General features: G+C 43.8%; 1 protein-coding gene across 1 annotated transcript; it reads left to right on the top strand.

Moving 5' to 3' along the window:
• Positions 1–1,541: 1,541 nt before the first annotated feature.
• golgb1 (golgin B1) lies at positions 1,542–20,402 on the top strand. The gene is made up of 20 exons (XM_037122062.1): positions 1,542–1,653; positions 3,226–3,304; positions 3,986–4,156; positions 4,248–4,361; positions 4,497–4,661; positions 4,752–4,874; positions 5,629–5,742; positions 5,993–6,695; positions 6,810–6,886; positions 8,646–8,706; positions 10,013–15,053; positions 15,133–15,544; positions 15,631–15,864; positions 15,945–16,781; positions 16,954–17,147; positions 17,243–17,402; positions 17,754–17,854; positions 17,933–18,004; positions 18,360–18,450; positions 18,548–20,402. Exons 2-20 carry the CDS (start codon positions 3,236–3,238, stop codon positions 18,683–18,685), a joined length of 8,877 nt encoding a protein of 2,958 aa, XP_036977957.1. The 5' UTR covers positions 1,542–1,653; positions 3,226–3,235; the 3' UTR covers positions 18,686–20,402.
• Positions 20,403–21,161: the final 759 nt, after the last annotated feature.

Raw genomic sequence — 21,161 nt, 5'->3', positions numbered from 1 at the left:
TGATTGAGAATTTTATTTGGATACCACAGTTTATAACCAAGAGGGCGTGAGCCATGGCTGATTGGTACAGTAACTTAAACATTACAGTTTGATTCAGTAAAATCAATATCAGAACACTGCAGAAAGCTTTTTGATCTTAGTGTCAACACAAGAAACAAGGATAATAAAACAACCACATTTTAGTGCTGGTTGAAATTAAGAACCACTTCCTTACTTTAGCACAACAACTTTAAAGCAGTATGAGCGTGGTTAATGTTTCCAACATTCTTACAACTTGCTAACAAGAAATAAAGAAAAATAACATGTTTATATATGTCAGTGTATTAATGAAAATATAAGTGTTTATAAAAAAAGTATAAGTAAAAACTTAATCGGTAAATGCAGCAACTTAAAGTAACATTTCACTTTCTCACATCAACATTCCAGGAAAGGTTTACATGGATCACATTCAGCAGAATTGTAGTGTTTTCTTTTCTGGCCATTAAAGTTTCAAAATACATGTTTGGGATCATCACAGGAAAACCACAGGAAGCAGCATCGTCAGTTTGGTAGCTCATTATCTTACAATTTGCAATGAAATCAACAGATGTTACAGAAAAATGAAGTACTTCTTTATGCTTCAGACAGGCACAGATGTAAAAAATAAAGTAATTTGGCTGCAATAGTTTTAATGTTCACGTAGCTGTCAGTTAAAAATCCACCCCGTCTCTGCTGTAAGTGCAATAATGTTATACGGTAAAGGCATACATTACATCAATTTGAATTACCCTGTGACACATTTGCATGAACAGTCATATCAGCAGGTTAGTGAGACCCATTTTGTTTCCAACACTTTGGAAGAGCTTTTAGATGACAATAACAAAATACAGAATATATGTTACCACATATACAAATATACCACTACTAAGACTATGTTTTAAGAGCTTAAAAAAAGTAAAAAGCCATATATTTTCTGACTTCATTAAGGCCTCATTTTCATTCTTCATCCACTATCATAAGTTCCATCTTCTTTTTCTTCCTTCAGCTTCCTTTTATATACTTTGCTATGTCGATTTTGACTTCCTGTCTTGACAACACAGTCACAACGAACATCAAGTCACTGTGGTTCCATGTCCGAGCTCGGGCAGATCTCCCTGGCGCCTTTCCTCTTCCCCCAGTGCAGATGTCTGTAGATGGAGTCGAACACTGACACTGTGTAGCGCGCAAACAGGCTGGTCCACTTCACCGCATCCACCATCCACTGCACGGTGCGCCCCACGAAGGCCACAAACACCGTGGTGTAGTGCGCCAGCAGCATCAGACTCCTCCCCAGCTGCCTGCCCTGGTTGATGATCAGGTTGACTCGTTGATCATGTCCTGCCATCTTCATTTTGTCTTCTGTATGCTTCCAGGTGTAGAATTGATGTGTGTTCTGTCCTAGGGGCTCATTTTTCGTTTTTTTTTTTTACAAGTTATCTTCCCTTGCAGATGCTCCCTAGAACGCAGTAGTGGGCTTGGTAACTTGCAGACAGTCCCTTACGCGCGGCTGTCCAATCAGAGCTCAGGAAGCTTTGTTTCCGGGAATGTTTGGTGATGTGGCTATGCTCTGACATCCATCCGAGGAAATATATCAGATAAAAAGCGGATACATTTACCTGGGAAGCACTCGCACAGGTGAGTTAGAGGGTCATCTCTTTTTTAAAAAAAACACACCTTCTTCTGAGCTGCATAGCTGAGCTGTCACGCACGGAGGAGAAAACCCCCGCGAGGCAGCCGTTGAAGAAGCTGTCCTTATTTACGAGTAATCGGCGTTAGCTAGCTAAAGTAGCCTTAGCTAACTTACAGTTCCGTGGAAACTACAGCCAGAGTAAACACTGGAGCTTTTCACGGACTATCCCGCTCACGACACCCTTTCTTAATCTTCTTGCGCCTCTACTCCTTTCTAAAAACGTCGCCGTCCAGCCGTGTGAAAAGTTTGCCGTCCATTTTCGCGTTAGCTTGCTATAATCTTTGCTGTTCACAAAAAGAGTGACGCAGCCGCAGTGGAGTGTCCGGCGGGCTCGGGAGTAGTCGGGTCTCTCCGGGCTGACTCGGGAGGTAACAGGTTGGGGCTGTCTGATAATGTGTTGTTTTGATGTAGAGGAGGAAAAGTGAGGAATTATCACAAAATATTCTTCAGCAAGCATGGTGGTGCAAATCTTTGTGGTGAATAAAAAGCTCCAAATATCCTAATAGATAAATGACTAAGTAATATATTCATTTGACCTCATTTGCAAGTTAGTCTGCTCATTACACAATGAGTTATAGATATTGGGATTTGCATGTGTAAAGATCTGCAACAAATATCAAATAAGATGTGTTGCGTTATTTTTTGGTGACCAAAACTATTCACAAAGCACCGAAAAAAGAATAACATATTTTGCAGAATAAACAATCAAGTCATAAAATTATCTGGTTTAAGCTTCTTAAATGGTATAAATGAACTGGTTTGATTATTCCTCTGTGACAGTAAAGAGAATGTCTTTAGGTTGTGGACAAAACGAGCCATTTGAGGATGTCATGCTTTGGGGAACCCTGTCTGACTGACATTTTCACTATTTTCTGACAGTTTACAGTGCAAACAACTAAAAGAGTGATCTTGAAAATAATCGATTATTAAATAGGGAAAGTACTTGGTAGTTGCAGCCCTGAAAAATACTCTGAAATCAACTAATCAATTGTCCAAATAGTCATATTTCTGGCCTTTGACTGCTCGACTGACAGATTCAGCTTTAGTGTAATGTTTCCTGCCTCTGCCCGCTGACACTGTGTGCATACAACACTGTAATACAGTAAATATGCTCAGGACTATGTTTATATTCACACCTCAGAGGACATGTCATTCAACATCAGCGTCAGGCAGCACTTCAAGCTGTTCTTGGCACCGTCTTCGAAGAAGGGCAAGTGCATTATGAACGCAAGACAGGTTTAACTGTAGGCTGCAATTATGCTACCATGAATGAAATAAAAAATTCATGCTTGCAGCTGAGAAAATACTGAGGCTTAACATTGACGGAGGACATTGCGGACTGTGTCAACAGCAGAAAGGTTTTGATTAATAGGTGTTTTGTTTCCACCATTTTATCTACAGTAAACAAAGCAGGGTGTGCGCAGTTGCAGCAAAGGAATGATTTACATGTCACCCACATTGCTATTGTTGGTTTACACTGAAGCCTCAAAGATTTGTTTTTATTTCCCTGCTTGCAGTGCCGTCTTTATGTTCAGCCGTCTGGCCACGGTCCTCCAGGAGCTCTCTGGAGAGGAGGCCCCAGATGGAGACCAACAGGTGAGAGAGCAACACATACATTAAAATGAAGAGTAATGTTTCCCCAGCTGATAAGTATTTGTATATTTTGTGTCTGGTCTAGTTTTAACTTCCTCAAGAGCTTTTTGTCCTCTGAAGATGATGACAGGAAGTGTCTGCTTGACTAGAATAGATTATTTCTTTAGGCATCGTGTATTTACAGAAATAGATCAAAACAAAGGAAACACTCGCAGATGAGAAGTATTTTTTATTTATTTTTTGTGTGCATTTATTTGCGGATGAGGGCTTCTAGGTGAAACACATTTGTTTTGTATTGAAATGAATAAGAATAAGAAGACTGATTATCTGTGATTGCCGGAGATTTGTTTGTCTCGATTGTTCCACCATCATGCACCCGATTCATTGTCCAAGTTTGTAGCGGTGTTCGCTATTTTTTCAACAGAAATAGGTTTGAGACAGTTGTGTCTGGTATTGCATGCTTCAAGGATATCTAAATATGTAATGCAAGATTTTTAAAAAAGTTCACTCGCTTACTCAAACTGTTGGCATAACTCTGACCCAGATCTCGGTGCTGTATCGCAGACCCTATTCACATAATCAGAGTTGTTTTCTCAGACTTGACTCAGTCATTATGTTGCTGTTTTATACATGTTGTTATATAACTGTTACCAACAAACTGACTTTATCTGTTTCCGTAACCAGGGCACGCTGGTGCCTCAGCTCCCTGCCGATGAGAGCCAGTCTCAGGTGGAGTCTGAGGTGCCTGAGGAGGTCATGGAGAGGCTGGCTCACCTGGAACAACTGGTGGTCCACTTGAAGGAACTCATCCGAGATAAGGACACTGAGCTGTCCAACAAAGATGCACAGCTTAAGGTATCAAGTCTTTAAAAGTCACTATATTCTTTATGCAAAGTAACGTCTCTCCTGACTGAGCACATATACTTTTTTTGGTTCCTATTGGCAGAATGAGAAAGATGAAGCTGAGGCCCGCTTCACTAAACTCAAACTTCAGGCCAAAGCGAAGATGGCTTCACTCACCAAACAGATAACTGAACTGAAAGGGCAGGGAGGAGCAGCAGTAAGTCTGAATCATCTTATTCATGCTCGTAGGATCCTCCTCCAGCTATCTTTTGCATCTCGCTAACCACAAACTAACAATAAGGCTAGAGGTCTTTTTTTAATCTGACTTGAACATCTGTTTTGTCTGCATCAGAGTCCAGACAGCTCTTTCACTGGAGGCGATGCTGCAGTCGAGGAGGAGCTCCAAGAACTTAAAAACAAGCTGAGGCAGGAGGAGGCGAACAGCAGAGGACTTCAGGAACGACTCCTGTCCACGGAACAGCAACTTCAAGAGAAAGAGTCCGCGCACACTGAACAGGTGACAATGCTTTGTCATGAATTAATGATGTTCAAATTTCATGACAGAGCTCTTCCTGAATGATTTGGTGTTTTCTTTTTTTGTCTTCAGTTGAGGAAGCTGCAAGCTGTAGTCTGTGAGAAGGATGTGCGTTTCCAAGAGCAGATCCAGAAACATGAAGAAGAGCTGCTGAGGGTCTCGGCACAGAGTCAAAATGATGAAGAGCTTCAGCAGGTACATCCTGCAGTTTTATTAAATCACTGACTCCCAATTTGTGGTTAATTCATTTATAATTCATCAATTCAATCCCCTAGTCTAAGTGTGTTTCAGACAATATCTGTCTGTATTTCTAAAGGAAGAAAACCAGCTAATATTCATTTTTGAGAAGATGGAACGGTGGAAATTTGTGAGGTTTTGTCCAAAAAAACAATGTTCTTTCTATCAATTCATTAATTAGTTTCACCTCTAGTTGATTGTTTCAAACAGGACAGACACTTGTCTCAAAGGGCTTTAAAATCTATATGACATTCATTACCTTCAGTCCTTCGACACTTATCTTTATTTGCTTGAAAAGTGATGGAAACGAATAATTGATCATCAAAAATTTGAGCTGCAATGATTAATAGATTAGTTTGAGTAAAAAAAGTAAAAGTTATCTGATTCCAGCCTCTAAGATCTTTCTTTAATTTTCACAATTTTCTGGCATTTTATACACAAAGCAACTACTGATAGATAAATGTATAAATCATCAAGAAAATAATGAACAAATTAATTTTTTTGCTGCCTTAATCAAAATAGTTTTCAACCTGTTTTCCTTCTAATGACTAATCGATCAATTGACTATAACCGGCAAATAACTGAAATTTGCTTCGGTTCATCTCTTGGTGAATAAACACAAAAATGTTGCAGTCTATTCAGCAGATGAAATCCTGATTTCAAAGACAAGGTTACCCTGAATACAATCATTTGGTCTTTTTTTCCCTCCCAGGCACTGAATGCAGCACAGAGGCGCTGTGAAGAGCTCGAGGAGTCCTTAAACTCTCGCTCCCAGGTGCTGGAGATGCTGCAGGAGGAAGTGAACAGTGCAGACCAGCAGAAACAGGTACAGATCCGGTTGTTCTGGATGCCACGGTGCAGCTACTCAAAAGCATGTTGCTTTAGACACTGTTTCACACATTGGTTGATATTTACGTATGCTTCACGTCCAATGAAACCTGCTCCTGCTTGATGAAAAGATGACTGCTCAAACAAACACACCCTACATCGTCATTAGTATGCATTGTTTGGCTGAACCACAAAACACACACCCACTAATATCCTCCTCCTCTCTGCCTCGTTCTCTTTCTGCACAGATCTTGACTGCTCAGTTCCGGCAGATGGAGCAGGAGTTAGTCGAGGCTGTCAAGCAACGGGAGGAAGAGAGGCAGCAGTGGGCAGAACAGTCCAGCAGGGCCGATGCTGAACTCTTGGCCCTCCGAACCAGTCTGGAGGCTTTGGAAAGGCAGAGCGTGGAGGTGGCGAGGCAGGAGAGCGAGCTGGCATCCTTGAGAGAGGCAGAGCATGTTAGTCAGGACGCTCTGGAGAAGGAGAGGGTGGAGGTTGCCAGGTTGGAGAGAGAACTGGCTGTGATGAAAGAGGCTGAGCTTGCAGCCGTCCAAGTGAGCCACGATGCTTCAGAGAGAGACAGGGCGGAAATAGTTCGGCTTGAAAGTGAGCTTGCATCTGTGAGGGAGGCAGTCGAGCATGCCAGCCAGGACGCCCCGGAGAGAGAGAAGTCAGAAGTGGAGAAACTAGAGCGAGAGCAGGCTTCACTGAAGGAGGCGCAGGAAGATTCTCAGAGGAAGGGTGAGATCTTGGCTGAAATATGGAGACATCTCTGTCCTCTGGCTCAAGAAGATGTGCAATCAACAGAGGAGCTCCCCTTCCCTGCTGACTTCTCACTGGTCCTGGACGCTGTGCAGTCTCTTGAGACACAACTGATGAAGCTGAGAGATGAACGCAGTGAGAGTGAGGAACATTGTGCCGAGCTCACCCACACCATGGAAACCCTTCAGGGTAAGAAAATGTGCCTGGGTTCTATTTTTTCATGAAATTCAGTGTGTTAATCCCAAACATTCAGTATTGTATATTATATGATAAGATATTTTGTGATGAATCTCTGATTTTCAGAGCAACTAGACAGAAAAAACACAGAACAGGAGGAAACCGCTGCCAAGGTAGAAGAGCTGGAGCAGCAAATAGTAACGGTCAGTGCCAAGAAGAACTCATTTACACCTGGTATTAACATACGATCTGTCTCTGGATGCATCATCTGGGTTATGGTGTCCTATCCAAGAGCCTCTGTATTATCTGTCAGGATTAAAATCTTGATTCTGCCTGCAATGTGATGAGATCACACTATGTAAATAAGTTAGGCAGGGCTTGTGGATGTGTCAACAAACATGGTGCACCTGAGGTCAAAGGGATCAGAGGCTGCTGTCAGTCACATACTGTACTTTGAATATCTAAATTATTATGCTTTAAAAGTCTTAAATAATCTAAAATCTGAAAATGCCCAAGCTCTCCTGTTTGAATTTCCACATTTCTGATGTTACAAACTTTAATCTAAGACTGATCATAACACTGTCTTTTTTTCTTTATACTTGCACCTGCTGGCAAAATGTAGATAAACCCAACTCACTCTAACAACTATATTCCTACATAAAACCATGTAGATTTCTTTGAAATTAGTAATATGATGTGGGGCTCTGTTGGCTTTGCACAGAAATGTCCTACATGTGGATACGTGCTGTACTTCCTTGAGTAAAGGAGTTAATTCAGTACTTGTGTTTTACCAGAGTCTTTCTGTACACAAGTATCTGTACTTCTACATGATTTAAAGAGAGTGTCTACTTTTGCCACCTCTGCATGAAACCTTCTTCTATACAAGACCACATATATATGCAACATACCTTATTACTTAACCTGCAATGCTTAAATAAAATGGTTAAGAACAGACTTCTAGCTACTTCTTGAAGTTATTAGCTAGAAGAATGTACAGAGTGCATTCTCAAGTTGAGGTAAAATGAAGGGTTCAAAAATACTACAGTCATGACTTTAAACAGGAACTGAACTGAAGATGTCCACCGTTAACCAAGCACGAGTAGATCATCACTACTGTAGTTTAATGTTAGTCATAATTGTGGTACATGGTGAGCCAGATCATTTTCAAGGTGGTACACGATGTTAAAAGTTGGAGAAACACAGGTCTGGATGATTCACATTCCGATCACAGTGCAAATGAAATCTTAAAGTTGTTTTGGGGATCATTACCTGCTTGACACCGGATAAAAGCAGCTTATTTTTCTTGAGATATAAACTTCAAAAAGAATTCGTAAACAGCTCTGAAATATTCTGTAAGTTTTATCATCTCTGCAAGGCTTAAACTTCAAAGTCTCTCAGTGCCTTTGTAACGCCTCTCTGTCTCTGTTTTTATGATTAATAAAAGGTACTGAAGTAGAAGATGTGTAGCTTAGTGTAAGCTCAAGAATAAGAACTTTTAATTATTTAATTCAGAGTAGTTCTGTCTTCAAAGCCAGGCAGCCTTTTCATGAGCACTTTTCCTCTTTCTCCTAAATAAAGTTTGTGGAGTCAACTTTTATTTTGAGAGCAGGGCAGTCGGACTGGCCTCACCCTCTACACCTGGTGGTTCAGAGACACAACTGGCGTCTGGCCAGGTGTCCCAGACAGGACAGGAGCAGGGTCATAGACAGTAATTAATACAGTGCAACACTTCAACTCACTGTGAGGAAGCATGTCTAATCCCTTCTGCACTGATCCGCTGTCATACCCGACCTTCACCTAACACTATAGCCGTGTATGCAGCTGTTAGAGAAACTGTAAGAGGAACCATATCAAGTTCTTAAAAGCGTCATTCCTCCCTTTCCTCTAGTAGATGATTAAATAAATCATACAAAAAAAATTTCAATCTTGCCAGTTCTCATTATCTGTTTCCATCTGTTTCAGATGTCTGAAAGAGACGACGGGACTGAACCATCAGCAGAGGATTCATCTGAAGCTAAAAAAGGTACAAAAACAGGATGTCTCTCCCAAAATAAAACTCATACGTTACATCAAAAGAGTCAAACGCTCCAGTGTTCACACAGACGGTAAAAAGGAGTTTTGCTCTGCTTGTCAAAGACAGTTAATCTGTAAATAAAATGAACCATCAGTTGCAGCTGTATTATGCATTTTTACAGGTGAATCTACCCACCAGTATTACGTTCTTACCAGCTGCAACTTCTGCACCACTGCTCTGCTTTTAAATCTGTTTTTCACCTTTGAAACAGTGTATGAAGAAAAGTTTGCATAGTCATACTTCAGGGCATCACCCTGTCTTTGTTTGATTTTTATTATTTTATGTGCAGAAGTCTTAAACTAGACTGACCAAGATAATAAAAGTAGTCAATTCCGTTTCTGGGATTGATTTTGTTTAGTTAAATATTAATTTTCTGAACAAAAAGCTCTCAGAATGAACTTTGATCTGTTATGCAACTGAGCAGCACACATCCTCTTCTGAAGCTACTAAAGTAATTGTTAAGACTGTATGGATTGGAGTTGGGGTGGTTTGTTTTCTTCCTTTGATCAGCCTGCAACAACTTCAAATAGATAAGCACTAACAGGCTCTTAGGTCCCAAAACAGTGAGACAAAACTGTCTTTGTCCACTATTCAGAATGCAGGACAACAGTATTTCTCTCATCATCTATTTTTAAAACACCTCATCTTACAATCCTCCGCTTGACTTCAGATATTTCTGATTGGTTATGAATTAAACATATGATCATGTGCCAGAACACTTTAACACACTTGGAAGGAAACTTTCTGATGCAGTCACAGGACACAGAAAACCAAATTTTATTCAATTTGATCTATTAACTTACACAGTAAAACAAAACAGCAGAAACACAGGAATGAAATCAAAGAAACAGATTGTGCAGGATTCAGAAAACCATGAGAGGCTTATAGGAACAAACAGGAAGTCCTGTAATGCACAAAAATAGGAAACATGGGATTATAAAGCAAGCCTGAGGCAGCAGCAAAATAAAATACATACAAAACGATATATATTTCTACTCTGCGATAAAAAGTTCTCGTCAACCAACTTCCTGCACTCTGCACAGCAAAAAGTGATTCCCACCTCCTGATCACAATACAACAAAGTTTTCTTTAACATAACACAAGTAATCTTGTTATTATGCAATTTATGTGGCTGCAATGAAATAAACTTATCTTGGATTTAATGTAGATTATGTGGAAAAACAGTTTCCTTTAACTTTACCCTTAAAAAAATAAAATTTTATATACATACATGCTCTACTTTGTTGTCTTGCAGCTCGCATTGTGGAACTGGAGCAGCAGCTGTTAGAAAAAGACAACGAGTTGGCCGGCTTACAGGAGTCTCTCAGACTGGCTAAAGAGCAGATCTCCAGTGGGGTTGCATCCTGTGAGAACGATGATCAGACTCCAGATCAGGCTCAGGACGCCAGTACACCATCACGTGACAGCTCTGCAGCCCTCACTGACTTCATGGAGGACACACAAGAAGAGGAGACCACTTTAGTTGCTGAAGACACCTCGGTCATCTCCATTCCTGCTGATAATGAGAGCAGCCCAGAGCTTATTGGACACCAGTCTGAATCCCCAGAAGAATCTAAAGGGACCTCCTCAGATGAGATGATCGCCAGTTCAGATTCGGAGGTGGCCCACAGCAGCTGGACCCTCCTGGAAGCTGTGAATCAAGAGGGAGGCCAGGAGTGGCCGTCCTTAATGCAGGACTTAGGCCAGATGCAGCTGCAGTCATCGTGGGAGGCAACAAGCATGGAGTCGGAGACCTCCACAGTTCAAGTCGAAACCTCCTCTGTCGTCATACGAGAGACGGTACAAGTTCATGTAACTCACCAGAGTTCTTCCTCCACAGATGGAAACGAACCCTCTGGTCAGGTCTTTGCTCAGGTGTTGGCTGAGGAGCTTCAGAAGAGGTACAGCGAGCTGTTGGCTGAGCTGCAGAGGCTCAGAGACGCAGCAGCAGAGTCACAGGAGAAAATCAAGAGCCTGGAAGAAGACACACAGTCTCTCACTGCTGCCAGAGTAGAGGCTGAGTTAAAGGTGAATAATTTTGCAGAGGAGCTTAAATCAGCCAGAGAGGAGGTGTACGTGCTTTCCCAGCAGAGCAGCTCTGTGGTGGAGAAACACCGCATAGAAATGCAGCTTCTAGAAGAACAGATAGAAATTTTAACTGCTCAAAGTAACGCAAAGGAGGAGAAGATCCAGGCCCTGCAGGCAGATCTGGAAATGGCCCGTGAAGCTTTCTCTGAGCAGAAGGGACAGTTCAGGATGCTGAGTGTTCAGCTGGAGGACAGAGAGCTCCTCTCCTCTGAGCTTGAGAGGAGGCTTCGAGAAATGGAAAACAGCATGTTGGAATACTCTCAGACGTCAGAGATCAACAACGACACTTTGTCCAAGAAGGACTCGGAGATCAGCGAACTGCAGCTTCGTCTCAGTCAAAAGGAGCAAGAGGTGATGGAGCTCAGTGACAGCATGTCCGCTAAACTCCTCCAGGCAGAAGAAGAGAAGTTCCAGACAGACAGAGAATGTAATAAACTGAAAGAGCAGCTGGTGGAACTGGAGAAAGTCAGAGATGAGAAAGACAATGTTAGTTGTGAAGACTCAGCTGCTCCTGACGACGATGAACTTGCTAGTTTGCGAAAAGAGAAAGGAGTGCTGGAAAGCCAACTGATGACCACAAAGAAGAAGCTGCAGGCTGCTCTTGTGCAACGCAAAGAGCTCATGAAGAAGGTTGCTGATTTTGAGACAGAAGCAAAGAAATGGAAAGAGCAAAAGGTAGAAACTCCAGAGGTAGAACAATCTAGAGGACATGAGATTGAAGAAATGGAAGCTAAACTCATCAAACTGGAGCAAGCTCTAAGATCCAAAGAAGAGACAGTTGAGACTCTTGAGCAGAGGATCAGCCAGCAGGATCAAGCTCTTACTGAGGCACTTGCTCTGAATAAAAAGCTAAGTGAAGAAGCTGAAAACTCTCAGCAGGTCGATGTTTCATCTGAAACAACTGTGTTACAATCCCAAGTGACTTCTCTCGAAGCTGAGTGTGAAACCCTTCAGAAGAAAGTTCAGGAGGCACAAGAGTCCCGCAAGGAGACCATCCGCAAAGCAAAGGAGAAAGATAGGCACCACCGTGAGCAGCTGAAACAGCAGAAAGAAGAATACAGCGATCTGATGGAGCGTTTTGAGCTGCAGAGCGACGAGCGAGAAGTTCTCCTGACTAAACTGAGAGAGTTCGAAGAAAAAGGGGGTGAAGTGCCTCACCAAGAGAGCAAGCAACTGGCTGAAAAGTTGGAAAAGCAAGCAGCAGGTGACTGGGTCCAGGAGGATTGGGTGGACTTTGCTGCATCTGAGACAGATTCGTCACAGCCACAATCCAGCGATCCAGTTCAGCCTCCCGCGGAGAAGTCTGACGTTCTGTCTGGACAAATGGAGGAATCTCTGAAAGCTCTCACTGAAGAGATCCAAAGTGTCCGGATTGCTAATGCAGAGCTAGAGAAGCAGCTGCAGGAAACCCAAGCCAGTTTGTCTCAGAAGGAGGCTGAAGTTTTGGAAGTGGGTGAAGAGCTAAAAGCACTACGAGAAAAGGACAGACAGATCGATGCACTCTCAGAGGAGATGGATGATCTTCGGGAAAAGCATCGGCAAGCGGAGTCTTACGCTGAATCCTTGAAATCAGAGATGGAAGCTGCAGCCAACACAGCATCTGCTGATTCTACATCGTGCATTGCAACTCTTCAGGCTGAAGTGGAAGACTTTAAGCAGTTCCTCGACAATAAGAACCATGAAATCATGGAGCTGAGTCAGCAGCTCAGCCAGCAGGACTCTCTCATACACTCAATGCAGGATACAGTGTCTGAGAAGGATCAGCTGATATCTTCTTTACAGGAAGAACTGAAGGCTGAGCAAGAAAAAACCCAAAGGTTAGAGGTTGAGGTTCCACAGAAGCAAGAGGAAGAAAAAGACAGCGAGGCGAAGATCCAGCAGCTTCAGCGGAAGCTTCAGGCTGCTCTGATCTCTCGCAAAGAGGCTTTAAAAGAAAACAAAACCCAGAAGGAACAACTGGCTTCAACTGAGAAGCTCATAGCTGAGCTGCAGCAGAAAATGGAGTCAGCCGAGGATGAGCTGGAGAAGCTCAGAGCGGAAAAAGCGAAACTGATTGATGAGGTAGACCGGACGTTACTGGAAAACGAAAGCTTAGGCTCCTCCTGCGAGAGCCTCAAACTGGCCATGGAGGGCATACTGAACGAGAAAGACGCCTGTAAGAGAGAAGTGGAGCTGGCGAAAGAAGAGGCGTCGAGAAGATGCAGAGAATGGGAGGAAAAAGTTCAAAGCATGAAGGACGAATACGAGACTCTGCTCAAGTCGTACGAGAACGTGAGCGACGAGGCAGAGCGAGTGAGGCGAGTCCTGGAGGCAGCCAGGCAGGAGAGGCAGGAGCTCGCAGCCAAGGTGAGGACGCACGAGGCCGCCAGACAGGAAGCTGAAAGACAGGCAGAAGAGGCGCAGAAAGAGGTGGATTCAGTGAAAGATAAAATGAGAAAGTTTGCGAAAACGAAGCAGCAGAAAATACTGGATCTAGAGGAGGAGAATGAGAGACTGAAAGAGATGCAGGAAAGGACTGGGACAAAGCGAGAGAGCAGGGTTCTCAATGCTGAAGTTGAGAGACTTCAAGATGAGCTGGAGGGTTTGAAAGCAGAGTTGGACGCTGCAGTGGCAGAAAGAGACTCTTTAGGGCAGCAGGTTGAAGAGTTGAAGGAACAACTTGCACAGACGGGAGAGAAAGAGGACAGTATAGTTGAGGCTACTCTTCTAGGCTCTGCAGCTGTTGTCGAAGAGGTTGTGACCGCTCAGAAATCAGACATAATCATGACCAGAGCAGAGCCTGTTGAGAGTCAGAATGAAGACAAGGGAGAAGAGACACCAGCTGATGAAATAGTTGCAGTGCATGCACCAGAAACACATTTACAACCTCCCGAGGAACAAGAAAAAGCAGAAATGACTACTCAAGTTTTATTGGAGGATAAAATAAGGGAGATGGAGGCAGCTGTCAGTGCAGAGAGGGAGCTGTGGCAGCAACAGGAGGCTGAACTCAAAGCTCAACTGGCCTCTTTTGAGCGAGATCTGCAGGAGGGCAAAGAGAAGGAGAGCCTTGTGGACTCTTTGGAGAAGTGCCTCCAAGAGAGCAAAGAGAGAGAAAAGAGTCTGATTGAAGAGGGTTCAAAGAGGGAAGCCCAGTTTAAAGAGCTGCTCAGAAGCCTGGAAACTGAGAAGGATAACGTGGAGGAGCGTCTGATGAACCAGTTGGCTCAACTCAACGGGAGCATTGCTGGCTATCAGCAAGAGGCAGCAGACAATCGGGAGCACCTTGCTGAGCTGCAGCGAGAGGTGGAGAGGTTGGAAAGGGAGCGAGCCGAGCTCGAAGCCGCGGCTCAGAGTGAAAGTGATCGGGCTGCCAGGCTGGAGGAGGACATGAGGCAAGCTCAGAGAGAAAGAGCCGAAGCTGAAGCAGAGTCGGGTAAGCAGAGGGAGCTGGAGCAACAACTGAGGTCTGCACAGAGGGTGAAGGAAGGCAGCCAGAGCAGAGCACGTCAGCTGGAGGAACTGCTGAGGGAGAAGCAGCTGGAGGTCCGTCAGCTGCAGAAGGACTGCATCAAGTACCAGGAGAGGATCAGTGAACTGGGAAGAGAAGCTAAAGCGCTGCAGCTCAGCGACGATGAGCTCCATAAGAAACTTGAACAATCCCAGGTGGAGACTTCCAAAACTGTAGAAGACCTGAAAAGGACTGAAGCAGAGCTGGCGAGCTGCAAATCCCAGCTGGATGAAGCCCAGAAGCAGGCGAGCGATGCGTTAGCTGAGAAGGCAGACCTCGAACAGAATGCCCAAAAGAAAGAGGCTGCGATGAAAGCAGAAGCAGAGCAAACGCTCGACTCTGTGAGATTCAGGCTGGGAGCCGAGCTCAAGGATATGGAGATGAGACTGGAGGAAGCTTACAGCGACAGGGACAAAGAAGAGGAAGCCACTCTCGAGGCCAGAGAGATCGCAGAAGCAGCTGAGAGACGGGCTCAGGAGACACAAGCTCGTCTGGACGAGTCTCTGGCCAGGCTAGCTGCCTTCTCTCGCTGCATGTCCTCATTGCAAGACGACCGGGACAGAGTCTTGGATGAGGCCCGGCAGTGGGAGACTCGCTTTAATGATGCCCTGCAGGGTAAGGAGGCTGAAGTTCGGGAGGCAGAAACACGAGCCAAGGACCTGGCAGAACAGCTTCAGAAAGAATCTACGCTGAAAGAGGAGCTTCAGCTTTCAGTCGAGAGGTGAAAAAACATCTTTTATTGTCCTATTTCCATGTTTTCTTTTATTTTTTCAAAGCTTATAAGATTTTTTTTCTTCCAGAGTTGAGAAAACAGTCAAAGATTTGCAGCTGAGACTAGAAGAAGAAGAAAAGAAAGTTACAGAGAGCCAAGCTGCCCTCGAGGAGGAGAAGAGCAAACTTCAGCAAACTACAACCGAGCTGCAGTCTGCACAAAACGAAGCCCATGCCCTGAAAAATGAGGTGGAGAGTCTCCTTCAGAGGACCAGAGCTCTGGAGGAGGCCGTGGGTCGGCTGCAGGGTGAAGTCGACCAGGCCCGGGCTGAGCTGAGAGAGAGGGAGGCAGAAGAGAGGCGGCTGTGTCTGAACGTAGAGCAACTAGAGACAGACCTGCGATCCTCTAAAGCCTTGACAGAGAGTCTGCAGACTGAATTACATGAGAAGGAGCGCAGAGAAGTGGAAATGCTGGGGGAGAAGGAGCAAGCTGTTGCTGAGGTATTAGCACGTTGCTCATTCATATTTACAGAGAAATCATTTGGAAAATATGAAAAATTCTTAACAAATGTGTTCTTATTTCTCAGGCTGCAGAGGAGGCGAGAAAGGAGGCTGACAGCAGGGCACGGGGAGCTGAGGAGGAGCTGGAGCAGAGACGAGGGGAACTGCGGGATCTAGAAGAAAAACTGCGAAAGGCGGAGGAAGAGAGCAACAACAGAAAAGCCAAACTGGACTCTTTCATGAAGGCCATGGGCTCCCTGCAGGACGACAGAGACAGAGTCCTCAACATATACAAGCAGCTGGAGGAGAAACATCTGCAGGTAATGCTCAAAAACCTAAAGTTTCTAATATTTATAGAGTTTGTTTTAGCATCCAGTATGATATTTGTCTTGTGTCCCAGGTGATGATGGAGAAGGACGCTCTGATCCAAGAGGCAGCAGGTGAGAACAACAGCCTGAAGGAGGAGCTGCGCTCTCTGCTGGTCCAGAGAGACGACCTGTATGCTGAAAAGGCCAAGCTCTCTGCTCAGCTTCACGGCTACCGCGATGAACTTAACCAAGTCCTGAGCATGAAGGACTCCCAACACAAACAGCTCCTGGCAGCTCAGCGAGCACGTATCTCTACTCTGGAAAGGGAACGTGAGGAATTGGAGAGTCAGTTACAGAGTGTTAGCAAAGCTAGAGAGGCAGAAGTAGAAGCAGGCAGAGTGGAAAGGGAGACTCTTAGCCAGGCTGTTGAGTCTACAACCGCAGCAAAGGTCATTGATGCTCCTGGTGCAGAGGTGGAGAAGCTGAGGGAGCAGCTGCAAGCAGCGAGGGAACAAGTGGAGGCTTTGGAGGAGACACTACAGAAGGACAGACAAGAGCAGGAGAACAGGGGCAAAGAGCTAGCTGAGCTGCGATGGGAGGGAGGTGTGATGAGGACGGAGTCAGAGAGCGCTCAGGAGAGGGTGGCAGAGCTGGCCCGAGACTTACTGGCTGTTGAACAGAAGCTGTTGGAGGAGAAAGAGGTCACGACGCAGCTCAGAGCAGAGAGCCAGTCATTCTCAAAAGCCATGGCCTCTCTCCAGGACAGCAGGGACGAGGCACTGAACAAAGTTCAGGAAATGAGTCTGAAGCTGGAGGAGATGAGCAAGGCAGGTGTCCACGCAGCGCACAGCAGCCCCGGAGGCTCCACCGGAGAAGTGTGGGGGCTGAAGAACGCACTGCAAGCCCTGCAGAACGACAGGGAGAGACTGGTGAGTAACGTGGCTGACAAGAAATGTACATATTTACATCATGAGCACACACACATTACAGCTCTCTTGGCAAAAATAATACTGACAGTGTGAACTGTTGAACAATTCTGGTGGATACCGATATCGACAGTATTTCAGCTTATTCTTTGCCTTTCCTTCTCTTTGTGTGCAGCTGGAGCAGCTTCAAACGCAGACGTCAGAGCTCAACAAGCAGAAGTCAGAGCTGGCGCGACTGGGAGCAGGAGAGCTGATTAAAGTCAGCCAGGAGCTGTTTGAGGAGAAAAAGAAGAACGAAGACATACTGAGTGTCTTAATGCAGCTGGAGAACGTGGTGGAAATGGGCAAGCAGGAAATAGAAACTCTCAGGTGGGGCACAGAGCCAGTGTTGTATCATCACTGTTATCCTCAATGTGGAGAAAGAAAAGAAAAACAGATGTAGGTTTGTCTTGTGTGTTTGGTAGACTGGAACGTATAGACTGGATGGCTCAAGCAGAGCAGCTGAAGCAGCAGACCCTCGCCACGCTCTCAGACAGAGACCAACAACTGCGGCAGCTCAACGCCATGCTGGAGGAAGCTCGCACACATAAGCCCAAACTTGAACAGGAACACTATCAGAGAGAGGTAGGGGTCTGAACACATGCTTTAAGTCAGAGTTTTCAAACATTTTTGGATCATTACCTCTTAAAATGAACCAAACTCTCTACATGAGTCCTTGTCAGGGGTTGTGGACACGAGTTGTAAGCTAAGAGAGATTTATTTTTTTTTTTATTTTCACATCTCACCTCATAGAGAATAAATAATTGGGCCTGAAGTGGTGTCAGACATATTCTACCTTGATCCAAAGCTGTTCAGAATCTCTCAGAAGTTTGGCTCTCAGAGGCCATCCTAAAAACTCAAAAATTGACCAGACACGACGGGACAAGGACGTTGTTTATAAAGTTATTTTTCTATAATGTCATTATGTTCTCACAGGGCACAGAGGAAATGCACAGCGCACCTGGAGCCCCACAAGAGCGAAGCAGCCAGCTGGACAGCCACGCCTACATAGCTCAAGTCAAAGAGCTCCAGAGAAGGTATACAATAGGTCCAGAAATAAAATTGGTGTGGTAAAACATAAAGATACTAAGTGATGTTTGACTCTTTCACATCAGGCTGGATGAAGAGATGCAGCAGAGGGTGGCTGCTGAGGAGCAGCTAATGGAAACACAGGATCGACTCGAACGGTATGAAATGTGACACAAACTAAGATTCGAATTAATCCGACGCTGATGGGCAGAGACCCATCCTCCATCCAAGTTTCATCCATATCCCTTCAGTAGTTTTAGTGTAATCCTGATCACAAACCAACCAACCAACCCCAAACGTCATGGGTGAAAACAAAACCTCCTTAAATGTTTCAGCTCTAAAATACACACTGCACAAAATAAAATTACAACATTATGTTATATCTCATGTTGTTTTAATGTTTCTCCTCTGTATGTTAATGGTTTCAAGTGCGTGTAAACTCTGTTAGTCCTGATAAATGTGTTCAGTCGACAACATGCTCCGGCTAACATCTGTTTTTATTGTTATTGTTAGTCACAGCCAGGCTAAATGGAACTCTGCACAAGAAGTGGATCAATCAGAGACCGCTGTTTTCATCGAGCCGCCGGAAGGAGCCGTCACTCGGGTAAGGCTCCCGCTAATGTGCTGCACCGCCTCATTTGTCACCGTAATATCTGCAGTGATGAAGACTTATGAGCTGAACGTCTCCTGTACCCTTGCAGACTCGGAGAGGTGGCCCGGGTTTGATGCGGATGCTCCGAGTGGCCTTCTGCTCCCGTCAGCGCACCCCTCTGCTGCTCGGCCTCTATCTGCTCACTGTGCACGTCCTGCTGCTGCTGTGTATGGGCGGATACCTTTGAAAACCAGCTCCCTTTATACACAGAGCGAGAGGAGGGGAACGAAAATGGTGACAGAGAGCTGACCCAAGCCATCAATATGTTTTATATTGTTACATGTAATAACTTATATCTACACACAGACATTGCACTTTAAAGGACGTAATCTTTTAGCCAAAGTATGTGGATTTATAAAGGAAGCCGGTGTCATTGGTTTTAATTGTGTTGCTATTGTATGAGTTTGATGGTGTATGCTATGTTTTCCAGGCAGAGAGGACATAAAGGGACGTGGTTTAATTATAAGTAGATTCATAGTCAAAGTGTTTCAGCAGATGGTGTTCTTCACGTGCCTTTAGATTCGGATACAAAAGGGTCACTTTACGTTAGGGGGCTACGCTAGGCCACCTGGTTTGTCTGTTAAACATGGCGCTGAAGCCAGCATAAGTGTTAGCTTAGCATCTAGACAGGAGACAGCCAAATATGACAAAAAAACAGCAAAGAATCAGAAGTTAGGTCTTTCGGCCTTTAAGTTAAACACCCAACAACCGTGTATGTAGCGTAAGATCTGGATACCGAATCCAAATATGCTGCTTCCCTTATCCAGATCTTTTTATACATCCACAATACCTCTAAAACAACACTTAACAAAAACACAACAACACAAAATATGTTAATAAATGACCTTCAGAGGGGATGGCAGTTTATTACAGCTGGTGAAAGTCACGCTGTTTTCCCCGTTTCTAGTGTGGAAGCTAACAGTTGACGATAAGCTAAGCAAACCCTTTTCCAGTCTTTGTGCTGAGCTAACTGGCTGCTTGCAGTAGACAGATACGGGAGTGTTCTTAATCTAGTAGTCCGATGATAAACCTCTTCAGAGAGCAGATAAGCATAGTTCCCAATATGTTGAACTTTTGTTTAGATGGCTTGAGGTTCAGGTGTCGTCTCTTCCTCTTCTGCTCATTCCATTGCACAAAAATGGAGCACAGTGCAATTTCTGTCCTTACACATTCCTGTTGTGCGTTTTCCTTTCCTTTTCAGTTTCCTCTTATATATATAATATATAAATCACAATCTGAAAAAGGAGCATTATATTGAAATTTGTACATACGTACATGTAATATCAGCTGGATGAGGGTTTTCCCCTTGACATATCTCCGTCCATGCTTCTGTTGCACTCTTTTAAACTTTACTCTGTAGGTTTTATGGCAGATGAAGTTGCTGTTCGGGTGCAAAGTTTTACCACCATGTGGAGAAAGACTCCAGAGGAGAAAGACTGCTGTGTTTTCTAATGAGATCCATCCCATTATTGACTACTCAGATGTAGCATAATTTATTGTCCAAGAGTTTTACACTACCTACATGTAAAATGATATCATCCTCTTGATCCTTGTTTATTTAATGGCTCACTGTTGGTGAAATGAAACCTCTGTACTCATCTTCTCCTCACAATCATGTTCTTCTTCACATCTAACACCTACTGAAATGTACTTTTAATGTAAATAACTTAAAAAGGGCTGTATAGAAAACTAAACTGTAATAAAAGTGTTGGTGGTTTAGATCAGGGACTCATCTTGTCAAGCATTAATTATGTGTGTGTCTGTTTATAAAACAGACATTAGGACCTTTTTGACTCATATTAGGACTTTTTTTTTCCTTTGTTGAAATTCAGCACCATGAAAACACGTTTTGTCCTATTGTTTGTGAAGTCCTTAAAAATAAATGGGTTATTATTAATCAGTGATTTTGCTGTTTGAGCAGACTTTTTTTGAATAGACAGATTGTTGGCGTAGTCATGCTTGTTACTGTTTAGAGCCCTTGGCCATCACAACTTCGTGCAGTTGATAAGTCATGACATAATGAAATGTTGCTTGTAAAACACTGGAATGCTTCTCTGTAGGAGAGGAAGAATTATATACATTCAAGTGTTTCTGCTGTCACACATAAGTCACAACAACATTAAAGTTTCAGATTATTTTCAGGTGAAAGTTAATCTCTAGTTTGCCTGAAGTCTGTCCAGACTCTACATAGACATTTGAATTGCTGCAGGCTCTTGTGTTAAGCTACACGAGTCTGCCCCCAAGTGTTGACACTGAGCAACATCTGGCTAAATCTCAGCTGTAGCTGGACTGCAGTCAAGTTGTGCTCATAAAAGTAACAAGTGAGGAACTGTAGTTACAAGCAGTACAGTAGCTCATTAGTGGTATTTAACTGGTGTACAGAAACACCTCCTCTAAGTGATGAAAGATGTAGTCAGATCCTTTACTCATGTAAAACTGCTAATTTCTACTTTCAGAATATTGTACTTCTTACTCCACTACATTTATTTTGTAACTTTGATTCCTAAGCTAAAAAAACACAATGTAATTTAAAGGAAAAACTACTTCTAAACTACTTCTAAACTGTACTGAAGTACAGAGCTTGAGTTGAGTTACTACTCACAGTTTACTGTTTGTCAATCGTCGAATGTCCGTCAGCACTTGAATGCAGCATTTGTTTTTCT

Source organism: Acanthopagrus latus, chromosome 14, assembly GCF_904848185.1.
Source record: "Acanthopagrus latus isolate v.2019 chromosome 14, fAcaLat1.1, whole genome shotgun sequence".
NCBI lineage: Eukaryota > Metazoa > Chordata > Actinopteri > Spariformes > Sparidae > Acanthopagrus > Acanthopagrus latus.
The sequence above is the reverse complement of the archived record's forward strand: the minus strand, read 5'-3'. Positions and strand labels throughout refer to the sequence as shown.

What these genes read in the sequence shown, in the direction of transcription:
- golgb1 (XM_037122062.1), top strand. Translation starts at nt 3,236, where the DNA reads ATGTTCAGCCGTCTGGCCACGGTCCTCCAGGAGCTCTCTGGAGAGGAG. An exon ending in CCCCAGATGGAGACCAACAG is followed by an intron (nt 3,305 to 3,985) that starts GTGAGAGAGCAA and finishes TTCCGTAACCAG; the next exon opens with GGCACGCTGGTGCCTCAGCT. An exon ending in CACCATGGAAACCCTTCAGG is followed by an intron (nt 6,696 to 6,809) that starts GTAAGAAAATGT and finishes TCTGATTTTCAG; the next exon opens with AGCAACTAGACAGAAAAAAC.